The 13,330-nt window shown below is 38.7% G+C and overlaps 1 protein-coding gene across 1 annotated transcript; it reads right to left on the minus strand.

The window, feature by feature from the left end:
- Positions 1-3,244, minus strand: GP9 (glycoprotein IX platelet). Its single transcript, XM_009964729.3, has 2 exons — positions 3,187-3,244; positions 1-1,285 (listed from the first exon to the last, which is right to left on the minus strand). Exon 2 carries the CDS (start codon positions 1,276-1,278, stop codon positions 694-696), a length of 585 nt encoding a protein of 194 aa, XP_009963031.1. The 5' UTR covers positions 1,279-1,285; positions 3,187-3,244; the 3' UTR covers positions 1-693.
- Between the last annotated feature and the right edge of the window lie 10,086 nt (positions 3,245-13,330).

The following is a 13,330-nucleotide window of genomic DNA, read 5'->3' on the forward strand; positions in this document are numbered from 1 at the left end:
TTTTAATTTCACATAGAATGCTTTTTTATTGTTCACTCTCTAGGAAATTCAACAATATTTACCATTCTTTTGACTGATTATATTCTCATTACCCGTCCATCTTTAAGCATATTCAGTAAGGCATACATTCAGTGGCTAGTCTATATAATCATGGTTGTTTTGCTAGGAGAAAACTCCTGAACCTGAGGAAGAGATGGTTGAATTTGCTTGCACACAAGAATGGTCCTACCAAGCCCATTGGTGCACTGAGAGGGGGTAACGGGTTGCAAACTCTCACAGCTTCTGCGTGGGAAAAGAATAGTACAGTTGCTGTTTATCGCCATATATTAAAAAGTGTAGGATTTAGGGATGTAAATCTTCTTGCTGTAAGGGCTGAGAATTCAGTGGAAAAATGCTAGGTTAAATGATTTTTAATAATTTAGAAACTGCTTTTTGTATTAGTAGATGACAGCAGAATGAAACTTGCCTGTCAATATACATCACCAGGCTTATTTTTGAAAGGAAATGAAATCCAACTTGCCTATCTGAGGACCCAGACTTTGATCCCCGGGGTCTGTTTGTAGCATATTAAAATGAGTGTTGCCAGTTCGTGTGCTTTTTTTGTGGTAGAATAGTTTGCTGTTTCTGTTCAAGCTAGTTGTAGTGAACAGCTTATTGTATCCCAAGGGTTTTGGAGGTACACCTCCCCAGCAGTCAGCCCCTAGAGTCGTACTGGCTTAGGTTTATTTGGTAGACCAGCTTTTTTGAAAATTTCAGAGCCCATGCTACTAAAATAAGTGTAATTATTGCTCCAGCAATTAAAATGATGTCTCGCCAAAAGAACTCAAGACACTTGATTGGGAGAAGCCTCTTACAACCCCCCAGCTCATTCCCAGTGAGCTGCCCCAAGGGCTTCATCCTCACGGGAGCTGGGGTTGCGCACCTGACGCTTGCAAGAGAGGGTGCAGAGACGTCTTCTAACCAGAGTTTTAGATACAGAATGTGACAGTCACAGGCCCAAGGATTGTCAAACATTTTCACTTCCTCCAGGCTGTGCAAGCTGTCCAGGGCACCGGGAGGAACTGAGGTCAGGCTGTTGTTCTGTAGATAAAGCCTCCTGGTGTTTCGGGGCAAGGCAGGCACGGTCGTCAGCTTCCTGGAGCTGCAGTCTATGTGCAAACCCTTCGTTTCTCCCAGTGACTTACAGCTGCAGGAGGGAGGACAGACTTCGGTTTGGGTCACGTGGAACAGCAGTGGTATGGCAAATCCCGCAACAGTGATGAATTCTGTCTTGTTCATGCTCCAACTACCCAGAGAATAAGAATAATAATCTGATAAGTATGGCTCATTAGCATGTTTCTAAATGCAGAACTACAACACAGCTATTTCTTTCTCAGGAGTACTCGTGAAGTTTAGGTTTTGGGAAGAAAATCTGTAGCTTTCTGTATTTCCCACAGAGCCATTCTTCCTGACATTAAGTAGCAACAATGCAATTGGGAGAGAGCACAGTCCTTTCATTTTGACTCTAGTTCACTGCTTTTCCTTCAGAATTGTATGAAATATATTATTGTCACCAGGAGACAATGGTAAAAACGAGGTTAGTTTTAGGCAAAGATTTTGATTCCATTTCTGTGTCTTCATAAGTCTAGTGTTAAAACTGTGTGTTGAAGTCAGTTTTCAAAATTGAGTTTAAGCAATGTAAATTTCTAAACATCTTCTTTCTGAGAGCATGAAGATTCTATCCAGGAAGTATATATTTTTAGGTGGCAAAAAGTTCTATTTTGCTGCCTTGTAGCTTCATGCATCTCTGAGAACATACAGTTTAAGATTTGGATGAATAGAGAATTGGAAATTTTGCATATCTGGTACTGCTTCTCTTTTAGGGATTAAATAACCATGCTTTGGGCTAGCAGGTAATTATCCCTTTTGCTATGTCATTCCCACTTCTGTAGAGTGGATCCCACTAGACTTCTGTCTTAGTCCCTTCTATTTGGCAGTTTAAAACCTCTAAAGCTCTTCCCTTCCTGTATTTCCTACTACTTTGCATTTAAAAATACATAGCTAGCCTTGAGACTTGATTGGAATTTGAAATACAAACTTGCTTGCACAGATTGGGGAATTTCCAATCTTGAAACCATCTTTCTTTATGATTTTAATATATCCCATAATTAAAATGGTTTTTGTTTGTTTGTTTCCATTTAATTTGCAATTAGTAAGTATTGAAGCAAAAATATCTGACCGTATATTGCCTTGTATACTACTTGGAGAATGGCAGATACTGTAGGGAGTGTGGGGTTCTTCATACACTATACACTTAAAGAAAATTCCTCTTTAACTGAAGAAGGTGAAAACTGTTGTATAACATTGTTTGCAGGTAAGCATTAGAAGCACATTAGAATCATACAAGAGTATGATTTTAAAATTGGACTGGACAAAGACTGAGAAATAGCAAGCAAGTAAAACAGACTTATTAACAACAAATACAGAGTTCTTTGCATACTAAGGTGGTAAGGAGCTTAAATTACACTAACATAGAATGGAATTTCAAAAAAAACTTTCTTCAAAATAATGTTTTCAAGTATAGAGATATTTTAGAACTCAAAAAAATTTTAAAAGGCTTTCCTCTTAAAAACCTAAAATAAGATGAGACTATTTTTTTTTCTCTAGGAAGTTTCATTTAATAAAGACTAAAATTGTAGGAAAAAATGATTGATTTTTTTTTTTTAATTAATTTGCTTCCATTTATTTACAAGGGTTATGTAATTAGCTTTTCAAAATAAAGCTGGACAACTTCAGATTCCTGATCTGAATGCCACATTCCTATATTTTAAATTGTATTAATGCTACATAAAATTAAAAACTTCATCACAGGGAAGCTGTGATATTCATTATATAGAATGTCCTTTATATTAATTTTAACAATGTCCTATTCCTTTTTTAGCAGATAGTTAGTCTGAATATCTTTGGGGCTGAATTTAGATACTCACCTGTTATTTTTCAAGAAATCTACTAGAACTGTTTTTTCAACATAGACATCTTAAAAGGACAGACCATGTCATCTGACTGGAAAAAAAACAATATCTATAGAAAAGACGATCTCTTCTGATTTAATATATTAATAGCAAGAAACTCCAAATCAAATAGAAATAAGAACTGCAGCAAAAATGCAGAAAGGAAAAGTTGGTGAGATGCCTGATTGATGCTTACCCTTATTTATTCCCCCTTGAGCCCTTTCCCTCTGCTTGGTAAAGTGTTGGAGTACGTATAGCAACTGGAGCTGACTTTTTAAAGAGTCAGTAAGGAAATGTGTTAAAGAAGATGAGCTTTTTCCTGTGCATGATAGGAAACCATTTGCATTGGAAGATGCTCTATATGGTTAACATGTGTCATGGCCTATAGCGATTGGGGCATTTTTGTATTTTCTGCAGACAAGGAGAAATGCTTTTGAATTTTTTTTTTTATTGCTAATATAGTTTTCCCATTAAACCTGACAATGTCTGGAAAACCTAAAATGACTCATCTGAAGTCTAGGGGTTTTTTTCCTCAGCTGTAAGAATCTCCTTGTCTGCGGAAAATGTTGAAATAGTTGTGAAAAGTCAGACAAACACAGGATTTCATTCTGGTCACCCAGGTTCAAAAAAGACTAAGCCAACAAGTGAAAGGGAGAATTCTGTGCTAATCAGGGATTTAGAGATCTGATCTCAGGCGGAGGGGCTGGGAGTGCCCTGTAGCTGGTGACGGAGAGCAGCGCAGAAGTGCCTGGGCTGGGCTGACTCTGGCAGGAAGGTGCCCCTGACACCATCTTGCGTGTGAAGAAGGGCACATGTTCAGTGGCTCAATTCCTATTTTGGTTCTTGTGATATTTGGTGGAATATAATTCCTCTGTGTTGTCCTGGATCGGTTTGGAGTCAGGGAGGGTGCCCTGGGAAAGGCTTCGCTGGCTCCCTGCCGATAGCCTTTCTTCCCAGCCACGAGAGCTGCGTGCAGCTCAGAAGTGGACCATGGTCCTGCAATTTTCTTCCCACTCAAGTTGCTGAAGAATATCAGCTGCTGAATAACAGCAACATGACATCTTAGAACATAACGTGCTCTGTGTATATTTGGCTGGAAAGCCAGTAGTTCAGGATGATACCAGTTTATAATATACATGTATCTGTTCATCTAAATAAAGAATACCATGTTTGTGTAAAAGAAAAACAAAAATTGGATTTTGTTTTCTTTTTTTTTTTTTTTTCTCTGTACATGAAATTTTGGAATAGAATTGAAATAAGTTTCCCTTTGCTTTAGCTACCAAACATGAACGCTCTAAAATTAAGATAGCAGTTGACATTTGGAAAGCCAGTGTGTTGTGGATCTGATGTTTAATTCTGTCCAGTTCTTGTTTAGTGTGTTGTTTTGGGGACAGGCTTTGAGCTGTGTTCTGCATTTGGAAATGAAACCCAGGTGAGTTTCAGATGTTGCAGATGTGCAGAAGAGCCCTGCTTCTGAGTTGTTGTTTCTTTATAACATGCTGTTCTTTGGGGGAAGGGAAATTTCTGACATTTAGAATTATTCTGAGAGCAATTCTTATTGTTTAATTCTTACTTATATTTAAAGTCTACTTTTCTTCATTAAGTCTAAACAATTACCAATAGCCTGAAGTTTGCTAGGAACTTGCTTAAGAAAATGACTTAATGTGTATCTCTGCTCTTCAGTATTTTAAAAGATAATTTAGACAGTGCTGGAGGGAGAAGACAAAAGTACTTCAAACCCCATTTGAATTTTGATATTTTCTATAAGATGAAGAAAGTGATTCCCCCTTGCTTAAATGAATAGTTCATCTGCCTGTCAGCTGTTCAACAGCTGGACCTGTGAGTGGAATGCTAATAATGGGAAAATCCTTCTGTCTTAGGGATAGTTTCATTTTTTTTTTGGAAGATACATCACTAGACCATAGATTTCATAAATATCTGTCTTTCCTTATGCCTGTTTCCTGTATCACACAATCTATGCCATATGTCTTAAGAAATGCTGCCTCATAGAATAAAAATTTTCCCGTTGTACGGTGAAATGAAATGCTACATCTTTTTGCATTGAAACAGATGCGAAATGTTCGGAATCCTCTGGAACCCGTACCCAAATTCTGTGCTATGGGTAGTCCTCCCAAAGGTGGTCCTACGCCCCTCTGGCCGCCGTGCCACACGTGGCTGGAGAATTAGCTGCTCATGCTGAGCCCCTGAACCTGCTACCTCTGCTGAGGTCCGTGGGACGGTTTCTTCAGCTCTGTGTGGAGGTGAATGTGTGCAGGGAGTATCTGACAGAACCAAAACTTAAAATACAAGGCATTTGCATTTATGATTTTAGGGCTATGGCTTTTTGTAGACCAAATAAGGATTCTTCATTTAAGAGGATTTATTAAGAGCTAATCTGGGGGAAAAAAAAAAAAAAAAAAAAAAAAGTTATTATCTGCTATAATCTTGTTATAGTCTGAAAATGTGTTTTCCACAGAGTGAATCCGTTTGAACTTTTCGTCACTGTGAGAGGCTCTGTGTCCTCTCAGTGGAGAAGTATTTCTGGACACTCTTGTTCCCCAAACAAGACCTCTCTCGCTGCCTGACTCCCTGAAAGCACACTGCTCTGGATTAGTTTTCTGTTGGGGCCTTGACTTTTCCAGTTACATGGGTGCTGTGTCTGGTTGCTCATATAGGGAGAAAAAAGGGTTGAAGGGAGATTACTACTTCCCTTGCAGTTAAGAATTAAAGCTGCAAATTAAAGATAAATGTGCAGTCAAATGCATGACATGCTAGGAGGAAATTCAGGCAGAACGTGCCATTATTTTTCATAGACGGTTTTAAGGAGTTATAGTCATTTATTGCTGTCAGTGACCTGTTCTTGACCTAGAAAGACAGAAGTCTTTCTCAAGTACCATTTCCATTTCCAGTGCAGAAAAATCTTGCACATCACATTGTCAATAGATAGCAAAAGTGCTTCTCATTTGAATTCTATCACCTTGATTGAGTCTGTTCTTTCATATTTTCAAACAGGTTGGTGAGAACAGACTAACCAAAATATTTCTTTATAATTGGGTGCGAGTCACTGGTGAATTATACAAATAAGCAAATAAGCAAAAAGAATGAAAAAGAAAGATTGATCATGAAATCCATTCACAAATCAAGGGATATATTGCTTGCAGAAATTAATTAAAGAAAAACTGGTTTCTCTCACATCAGGAGTTATTGTTGCCCCAGAGCCAAAATATTCCTATTACCTACTGCACCCTAGAGAACTAGCCTGCTAAAGCCTTTTTAGTATTTATACATAGGAGGACTCTGAATTTCATCCCATCCACATTCCGCTTACTGTTTTGTTTGCCACTGCACAGTTATTGTGGGTTTACCTCATTTAATTTTTCCTCGCTCAAATAAAATATCCCATTTCTTCTGAAGTTTATTACACAGGCAGATAAACTCTTGTCATTTAGGAATTTGTTCTCTTAAATTGTACACCACCCATTTTATGAAATAATTCTTTCTCCTCCCACCCATTCTTGCTGTTTTCTTGCTCTCCCTCCTTGCTGTTTTCACTCTTCGAAACTGTACATCGTTGCTGGGTGGTCATCAGCTATTGCTTTTCGTTCCACTAGGTGTCATTCAAGTTATTTTGTTGTTAAATGTTGATCAACACTGTCTGAATCAACCTTTGGGTATGGTTTATCAATTCAAAATAACTGTCTGAAAGACCGAAATATTATTTTAGGATATTACCTCTTCTGTAGGCTCCAAGATAAAAAGATAGCAGATGTACAAAATGCGTGTATGAAGTGATCTGTCTAAATGAGATTGCTGATCACATGTTTGTGTTTTATGGCACTCCTAGTGTCCCGAGCCTGTTAATGAGAATAAATATTCATAGGCAGTTTGGATTCAGCCTGTCCTCAGGCAAATATTAATACCATTGATGCTGAGTTGTAATAATGACAGCACGTGCCCGTGGGGAAGCTTCTAGAGAGAAGCTGCAGCGGCGGACGGTGCGCGGGCAGGTCCCAGCGCCTGGCCGAGCCGCGCAGGCGGGACACGCACGGGGAGCCCCGCGTCCCCAGGGCCACCCACTCGGCCCCCCGGCCCTGCTCCCTGGGCAGAGCGCCCGTCGGCACCTCGAGGTTGGGATGGAGTCACCCACGCCCCTCTCTGCCTTGCTCGCTTCGCTGAATTAAATATTTTGCTCTAATGCCAAGTAATTTGTTTTCTAGCTCTTCATGCAGTCACTGCTACTCCAGAGACAGCACTGTGCTTCAGCCAAACAGTTACAGCACAACACTGCGTTTATGTGAGTGTTTTATTTAGGAGCAGGATTGAGTTTTTCAGAGCAAATCTCATCGTCTTCTTCATTTTCCATGCGTGCCTTTTACATGTGACTATCTGCAATATTCACTATGGAAACACATCTGATTTGTAGCAGGTGCTGACGGAGGTTCGGTGCTTGGGACCAGACTAAAGATAGTCCAAAATAGCACCTCCTCTCCTCTCCTAGTATATACGGTTGGAAGTGGTGTGCTTAGCTTGGATTGTTTCACTGCCCTGATCCAACTCTTTGGGCCATTCTGTTTGTTGATATGGACGTTGTCAGCGGGACAGCCAAAGAGCTGTCCGTGATTGCACCTTGTTCCAACGCCCCAGCGATTATGCAGTCAAGCCTGCATAAGATATTTAAGCATCTTTACCAGGTTACTGCATTAATAGCTGTGGTAGGATTGTAAAATGCATGAGATTAAGCAGCGTTCTGAGTGTCGTGGTGTTGTCCTTGTGTAAGGAGTTGGGTGATAAGCAACATCTGTCTTCAGCCCCATTAGCTAAAGTCCTGCTATTTTCTGCTTGAAGAGTTGGAAATGTTGAAGGCAGGGCATTGAACTTCATGGTCACACTGAACAGTTGTTCTTGGAAAGATCAATTAATAATTAATTAGTGTCTGAGGTAAAAGACTATATTGGAAAAAGCCCTTATATATGAACAGTTTGAAGAGTCAGTTTTGTCAGGCTGGCAGATGAATTAATCATATGGTCACATATACCAGGGAATAAATAAGCAGTGTTCCTCTGAGGAGGAATGTAAATTCGTTAAAAGATGCTGCAAGTCTCTTCCTGCATAATCTAATTCCTTCTTGGCCCTCATCTACTCTCTCTAGCTCAAACACAGTGTTCATGACTGTACTTCAGTGAAACGTCCTACACTTAATGAAGCTGGTTGGAGGTTATTTATAATTTATTTCCACATCGCTTTTGATGAATCTTGGTTTGGTGTTGTCCTGCAGTGATACTCGTGGGGTCATTCTCTCCATGCTGACAGGCACAGAACACCCACGATAGCTCAGCCTCTCGTAGGAAAAAACAGAGCCTGGGACGAGAGGAAAGCTCTCTGTCCTCTTTAGTCAGAGCTCGCCCTGAGCACGTATCCAAAATCGGTCGGCATTTGCCTCTCACCTTGGCTGGCTGCTTCCTGCAGGTCCAGCTGCAGCACCTTCTTTGACACAAGCTAAAGAACATTGTTCAGGTGTTATGACAACAGCCTACTTCACTTTTTTTTTTTTTTTTTTAAGACAAGGAGTCGTCATGTGAAGTATTCTGAAATACTGTGTTCTTTCAGGTAAAGGGATGAAGAAATTAAAACACTGACTCCCTTCAGAAGTATTTTATACTTTTCACTGTTTTAGGGGAGACTTGCATCATGATCTAAGTGTGTTAGTGAGATCAGAGTACTTTGCCTGAGATTTTGTTTCTGTGCTTCGCTTATTGCCTTTACTAATCGTCTTTGGATGTTTCAGTTTGTTTCCTAGTGAACCCAATTATTTTTCCTTCTCTTCTTCCCCAAACCCTGTGGCGTTTTCTAATAAATCTCAATGCATAAGACACAATTTATAGTAGTGAGGACCCCTTTCCAGAATATACGGCAACCTAAATGTCTATATATTACCTCCAGTTTAATCCAGATTGCTGCAGCTGAATAGAGCTTTATTACAAATCTTAGTTTTTGCTCAGTTTGCCTGTCTGGCATTTGAGAAAAATGTATCAAAATTCTATTAATTCTTTCTTAATCTTGCTCGGAAAGTCAATAGGATGAAAAAGAGTGTTCCACTTCTGTGAATAAAGCTATGCCTGAAGGTAGATATGGCAGAGACAGATCCTCACCTGTGGGACTTGCAGGTGCTATTTGAGATTACAGTTATACATCCCATATGAAAGAGAAGGTAGGGAGGACGTTATCCCACCCCTCTGCAGCCAGGGGTATGATTAAAAAAACAAAACAAAACAAAACAAAATATGGAAAAAAAAATTAAAAAAAGCTACTCAAACTAGTGAACTAACACCCCAAGGTTTGGTTGTAGGAAGCATGAGAACCCACCAGAACTCTGTAAACTAAGCACTTCCTTGAACTTAATGTCATGTGCCAATCTCTGTCTGAAAGAAGGATTTCTGGAAGGGAAAAAGAAATTAACTGCTAAGGCTTGAACCTGGGGCTTGAGTGGCCAGGACTTTGCTGAATCACCTCAAGATATACAGTCAGTAAACAGGCATATTATTTTTAGGGAGTGGGTGAAAAAAAGGTACGTTTCCTGTGGGTTAAGAAAAATGAGAATCCATTAATTTCCAGTGTTCCAAAATTACAATTTTTTTCCTGATGTGTCGAGCAAGGCCATCAAACTCCTGTGTTTGAAAATACTTGTTCAAGAAGCTTCTTATTTTGACTGTGATTAATAGTGGAATAAAAGAACATACAGAGCTGTCAGCAATTTTACTCAGGGCAAAGTTCTTAGTGGATATAAATTGAACATCTGAGGAATGAAGCACAGACGCTAATTCTCAATTCAGTGAAGACTGAGATTTTCTCAGCCTTCAGGATATTCGATACAACTAATAAATAGTGCAGATGTCACCTTACATTTAGGCTTTTATTGTTTCTAAGGAAGTCTGTAAACTGAAATTCAGTACCTGTCTTTTTTGTTCAGAGTCAGCACATAGAGTCTTGAAGAGGGTGAAGATGACTCTGAACAAATGTTCTTGAGATTCATCTTTTAAGAGTTTTAAAGGTCTTGCTGGGGTGTTGGTATGATGTGAATTTTCATGAGTACGGAGTTGTTAACATTGTTTGTCGCTTATCTGACAAAGCCCCAGGGACAGAATGTTTAAAGTGAAGAGTCTGGGTGCTACTTCATACAGTATAAAAATAACAGCAGTGTCATTGCACAACCACTGCAGAAAGTCAGATGAGTGTGTAAAACTGCTGGCATGGTCTGAGCGTGGCAAAGGCTTACGTGGTGACCTTGGGCAACGAGGAAAAGCAGGACCTGCGCATAGCTGACACCACATCCTTCACAACTTTGAAAGACAGTTAGCCAGGAGGTTCATCCCATGCCAAAAGCCAAGGAATCACTCAAACTCCATTTAGAGCCTTAAGTGTACTGCAGATCTATTGATAGTAAACATAATTTCTTTTTCATTAGAAAACCAGAGTGGATATGTAATATGCAGGTCTTGTTTGCGCTTCAACCTTCTCAGAAGCAGCTACTCCTGACAAATTCTGTATGTGGACACAGGCTGCAGTAAGTGGCTACTTCCTTTAAACCAAATACATTCAGCAAAGCTAAACAAGAAAAAGGCATCTTATACCAAAATAATAGCCACATGCAGGAGTAGTTACATCTTACAGTTCAGAGCAAGTTATCTTTACTTAATAGGGGAGAAAAGGAAGATTGAACAGCTTATATCTTTAAAGTGGTTTTCTCTGGGAGGCTTGCTTTCTGGCTCCTCCAGGTCTTCCTTTCAGCACTTTGCTGCTGCTACTACAGATAGGCGCATGCTTTTCACCACTTAATTTTGCTCTTTTATCCTGCCATCTGTTCCACCTATTACAAACTCCATCATTTCCAGATGCAGACATATGCAAAAGTATCCTGCAGGTGTTGTCCTCGTGGGTGGAGGAAGCCTAGTTTGTATTGATTAATAACCTGGTTCAGTCTTTATGCAGTTCCATTCTTTTAAGTGTTCATTTGGTGAGAGTGTGTGTATGTATGAAAGTTGTCCAGAAAACTCAGCCATGGTTTAGAGCCCTGTTAAAGCCCATTGCTAGGGGTATATTCTAAAGCATATCTAACTTATAGTCAACACAGATACATTTGACCTATTGCTGTTATGTGCACCTCAATATACCACTGCTTGAGATTTGGTATTTTGTATGTAGTAGTTTTCCTCAAAAACTTCTGCTTGGTCAGAGCGTAAGCCAAAACATCCGTCTGCTGTTGTTTTCACATTAGAGCTAAGTGAGCAAAAAACCAAACCAAACCAAAAAAAAAAAACACAACAAAAAAAACAAAAAACAAACAAAAAAAAAAAACCAAAAAACAAAAAACAAAAAACCCCCCAAACAAACAAACAAATAAACCACTGAATGAGCTTTCTCTAATATAATTTCAACAGCATGAACTTTATTTGTGTTTGAGAACTTTCTGGATAGAAGCTAAGGCTTGACTCCTAACTTTGAAATCTTCCTATTTTTGCCCAATTTAGCTAACCTAAATTGAGGCAGTTCACCTTGCAAAGTGAGGAAAAGACAGGGACCAAAAGATAGCTGTGTGGATGGCAAGTCACTGGATCTCCTGGAATCTGTACTCTAAATGTATTTAGTAAGAGTTGGCACTTGCTGACAGAGTTGGAGAAGATGTGGGAGCTAGTCTGCAGCTTAGCTAGTGATGATGATATTGATGGTAATGATTCCAAAGCTTACAATTTGCTTTAAGGAAAAAAAGGCAAGAAAGAAGAACCTTCTCTGTAGTATTTTAAAGCCTGCATGCAGTTTCTCTTCTCGTGTGGGAAGGGTTGATTGGCTTAGCCCACATTGCAACCTGAATGCCATGGAAGCTGGGATGCCATGAACATTTGAGAACGCCCTAACTGCTTCTCACAGGAAAATAAAATCGGATAATGGAGGATTATTGAGGTAGCTTGATAAGTGATGTAACTGGCATTCACTACTGAGTCCAGGTACCACGGCTCTCTGAGTAGGAGTATGTTTTGCACTACATTTTTGAAATGGCTGTAGATCTTTCGGCTGCTGCTATTTCACCCACCAGACTGTCTCATACTGCTGAAATAAGTGCATAGAATATGAGTGGAATAATATCATCTGTCTGAAAAGCAAACAAAATAAATTCTCCCCCACACATTGACTTTGGCAATACCTCTGACAAAAAACTAGCATAAGAATATTATGCATCTCTTCAGCCAAAAATCTGTGACGAGGGCTCAGTCCCTTTTACAGTTTTAAACCATTGATGCTGATGTCACCAGTCTCAAGTAGGTTCCTTTCAACTCTTTAAATTCTTGTTATACTATTATTTTCAGGCTAGCGGTGATTCTTCTTTATGCATAAGGAGCTAGGTTAAAAAAAAAAAAAAAAAAAAAAAAGAAGAAGAAGAAATAAGGGTAAAAATAATTTCCAGATCTTGGGGTAAAACTGGAGAAAGTGAAAAGAAAGTTCAGCCTGGAAGAGGATAATATCAAACCCAGTAACATGATAACATTGTAACACAGGCAATATCTAAAGAAGAAATACTGTGTTTGGATTGTACTAGCAGGTAAAATATAAGTACATAACTACTACTGTAATATAAACATTCTCAGGGATCTTTTTACTAATCTTTAGTTCTGAATTATGTTTTTCACTCAAAACCAGATTGTTTGGGTGAAGAAATACAAGCTCTTCTTCTTACACCTCTTCTTTTTTCCACTAGCTTCCTTAGAGACCAAAGATTTTTACTATCTTCACTGCTTCTGGAAGCCTTACATACTCTGTCTAGCTGAGTTTATTTACTTTTAAATTTTACTTTTTGTTTACAGTATTTAAGAATTATATTCCCAAACAACACCTTCTGAAACATCATTGCTACCTTTTTTCATAGCTATTTTCAATAAAATTAGCAAAGGAAGTTTCATCTTAAATTCCTTCTCAAAAAATAATTCAGACCACTTTATTCAGAAGGAAATACTTTTATTAAACCTGCGAAAAATTGCTTAGGTTAATTTTAAATTACAGCTTGTCTGCTACTTTTTTTTTAATATAACTTAGCACATAAGAAAATGTAGAACTTTCTTGGATCATAAGTACTGGAGTTTTACTTTTAGTAAATGAGGTGATGGTAAATGTTCTTACGGGGAGACTACATTTAAATTGCTTTGATTTGCAAAAGGAAAATGCTAATAATCAGAAGGTTTTTACAATTATTGTAGCATTTATTGTATTTCTGTAGGTATTTAGTTCTTAGTGTGAAGGAAAATACTATCTAAAGAAATTGCATTTCTTTATGGCTAGCTATTTTTACAAAC

The sequence above is a fragment of the Tyto alba genome, unplaced genomic scaffold, assembly GCF_018691265.1.
Source record: "Tyto alba isolate M040663 unplaced genomic scaffold, T.alba_DEE_v4.0 Super-Scaffold_49, whole genome shotgun sequence".
NCBI lineage: Eukaryota > Metazoa > Chordata > Aves > Strigiformes > Tytonidae > Tyto > Tyto alba.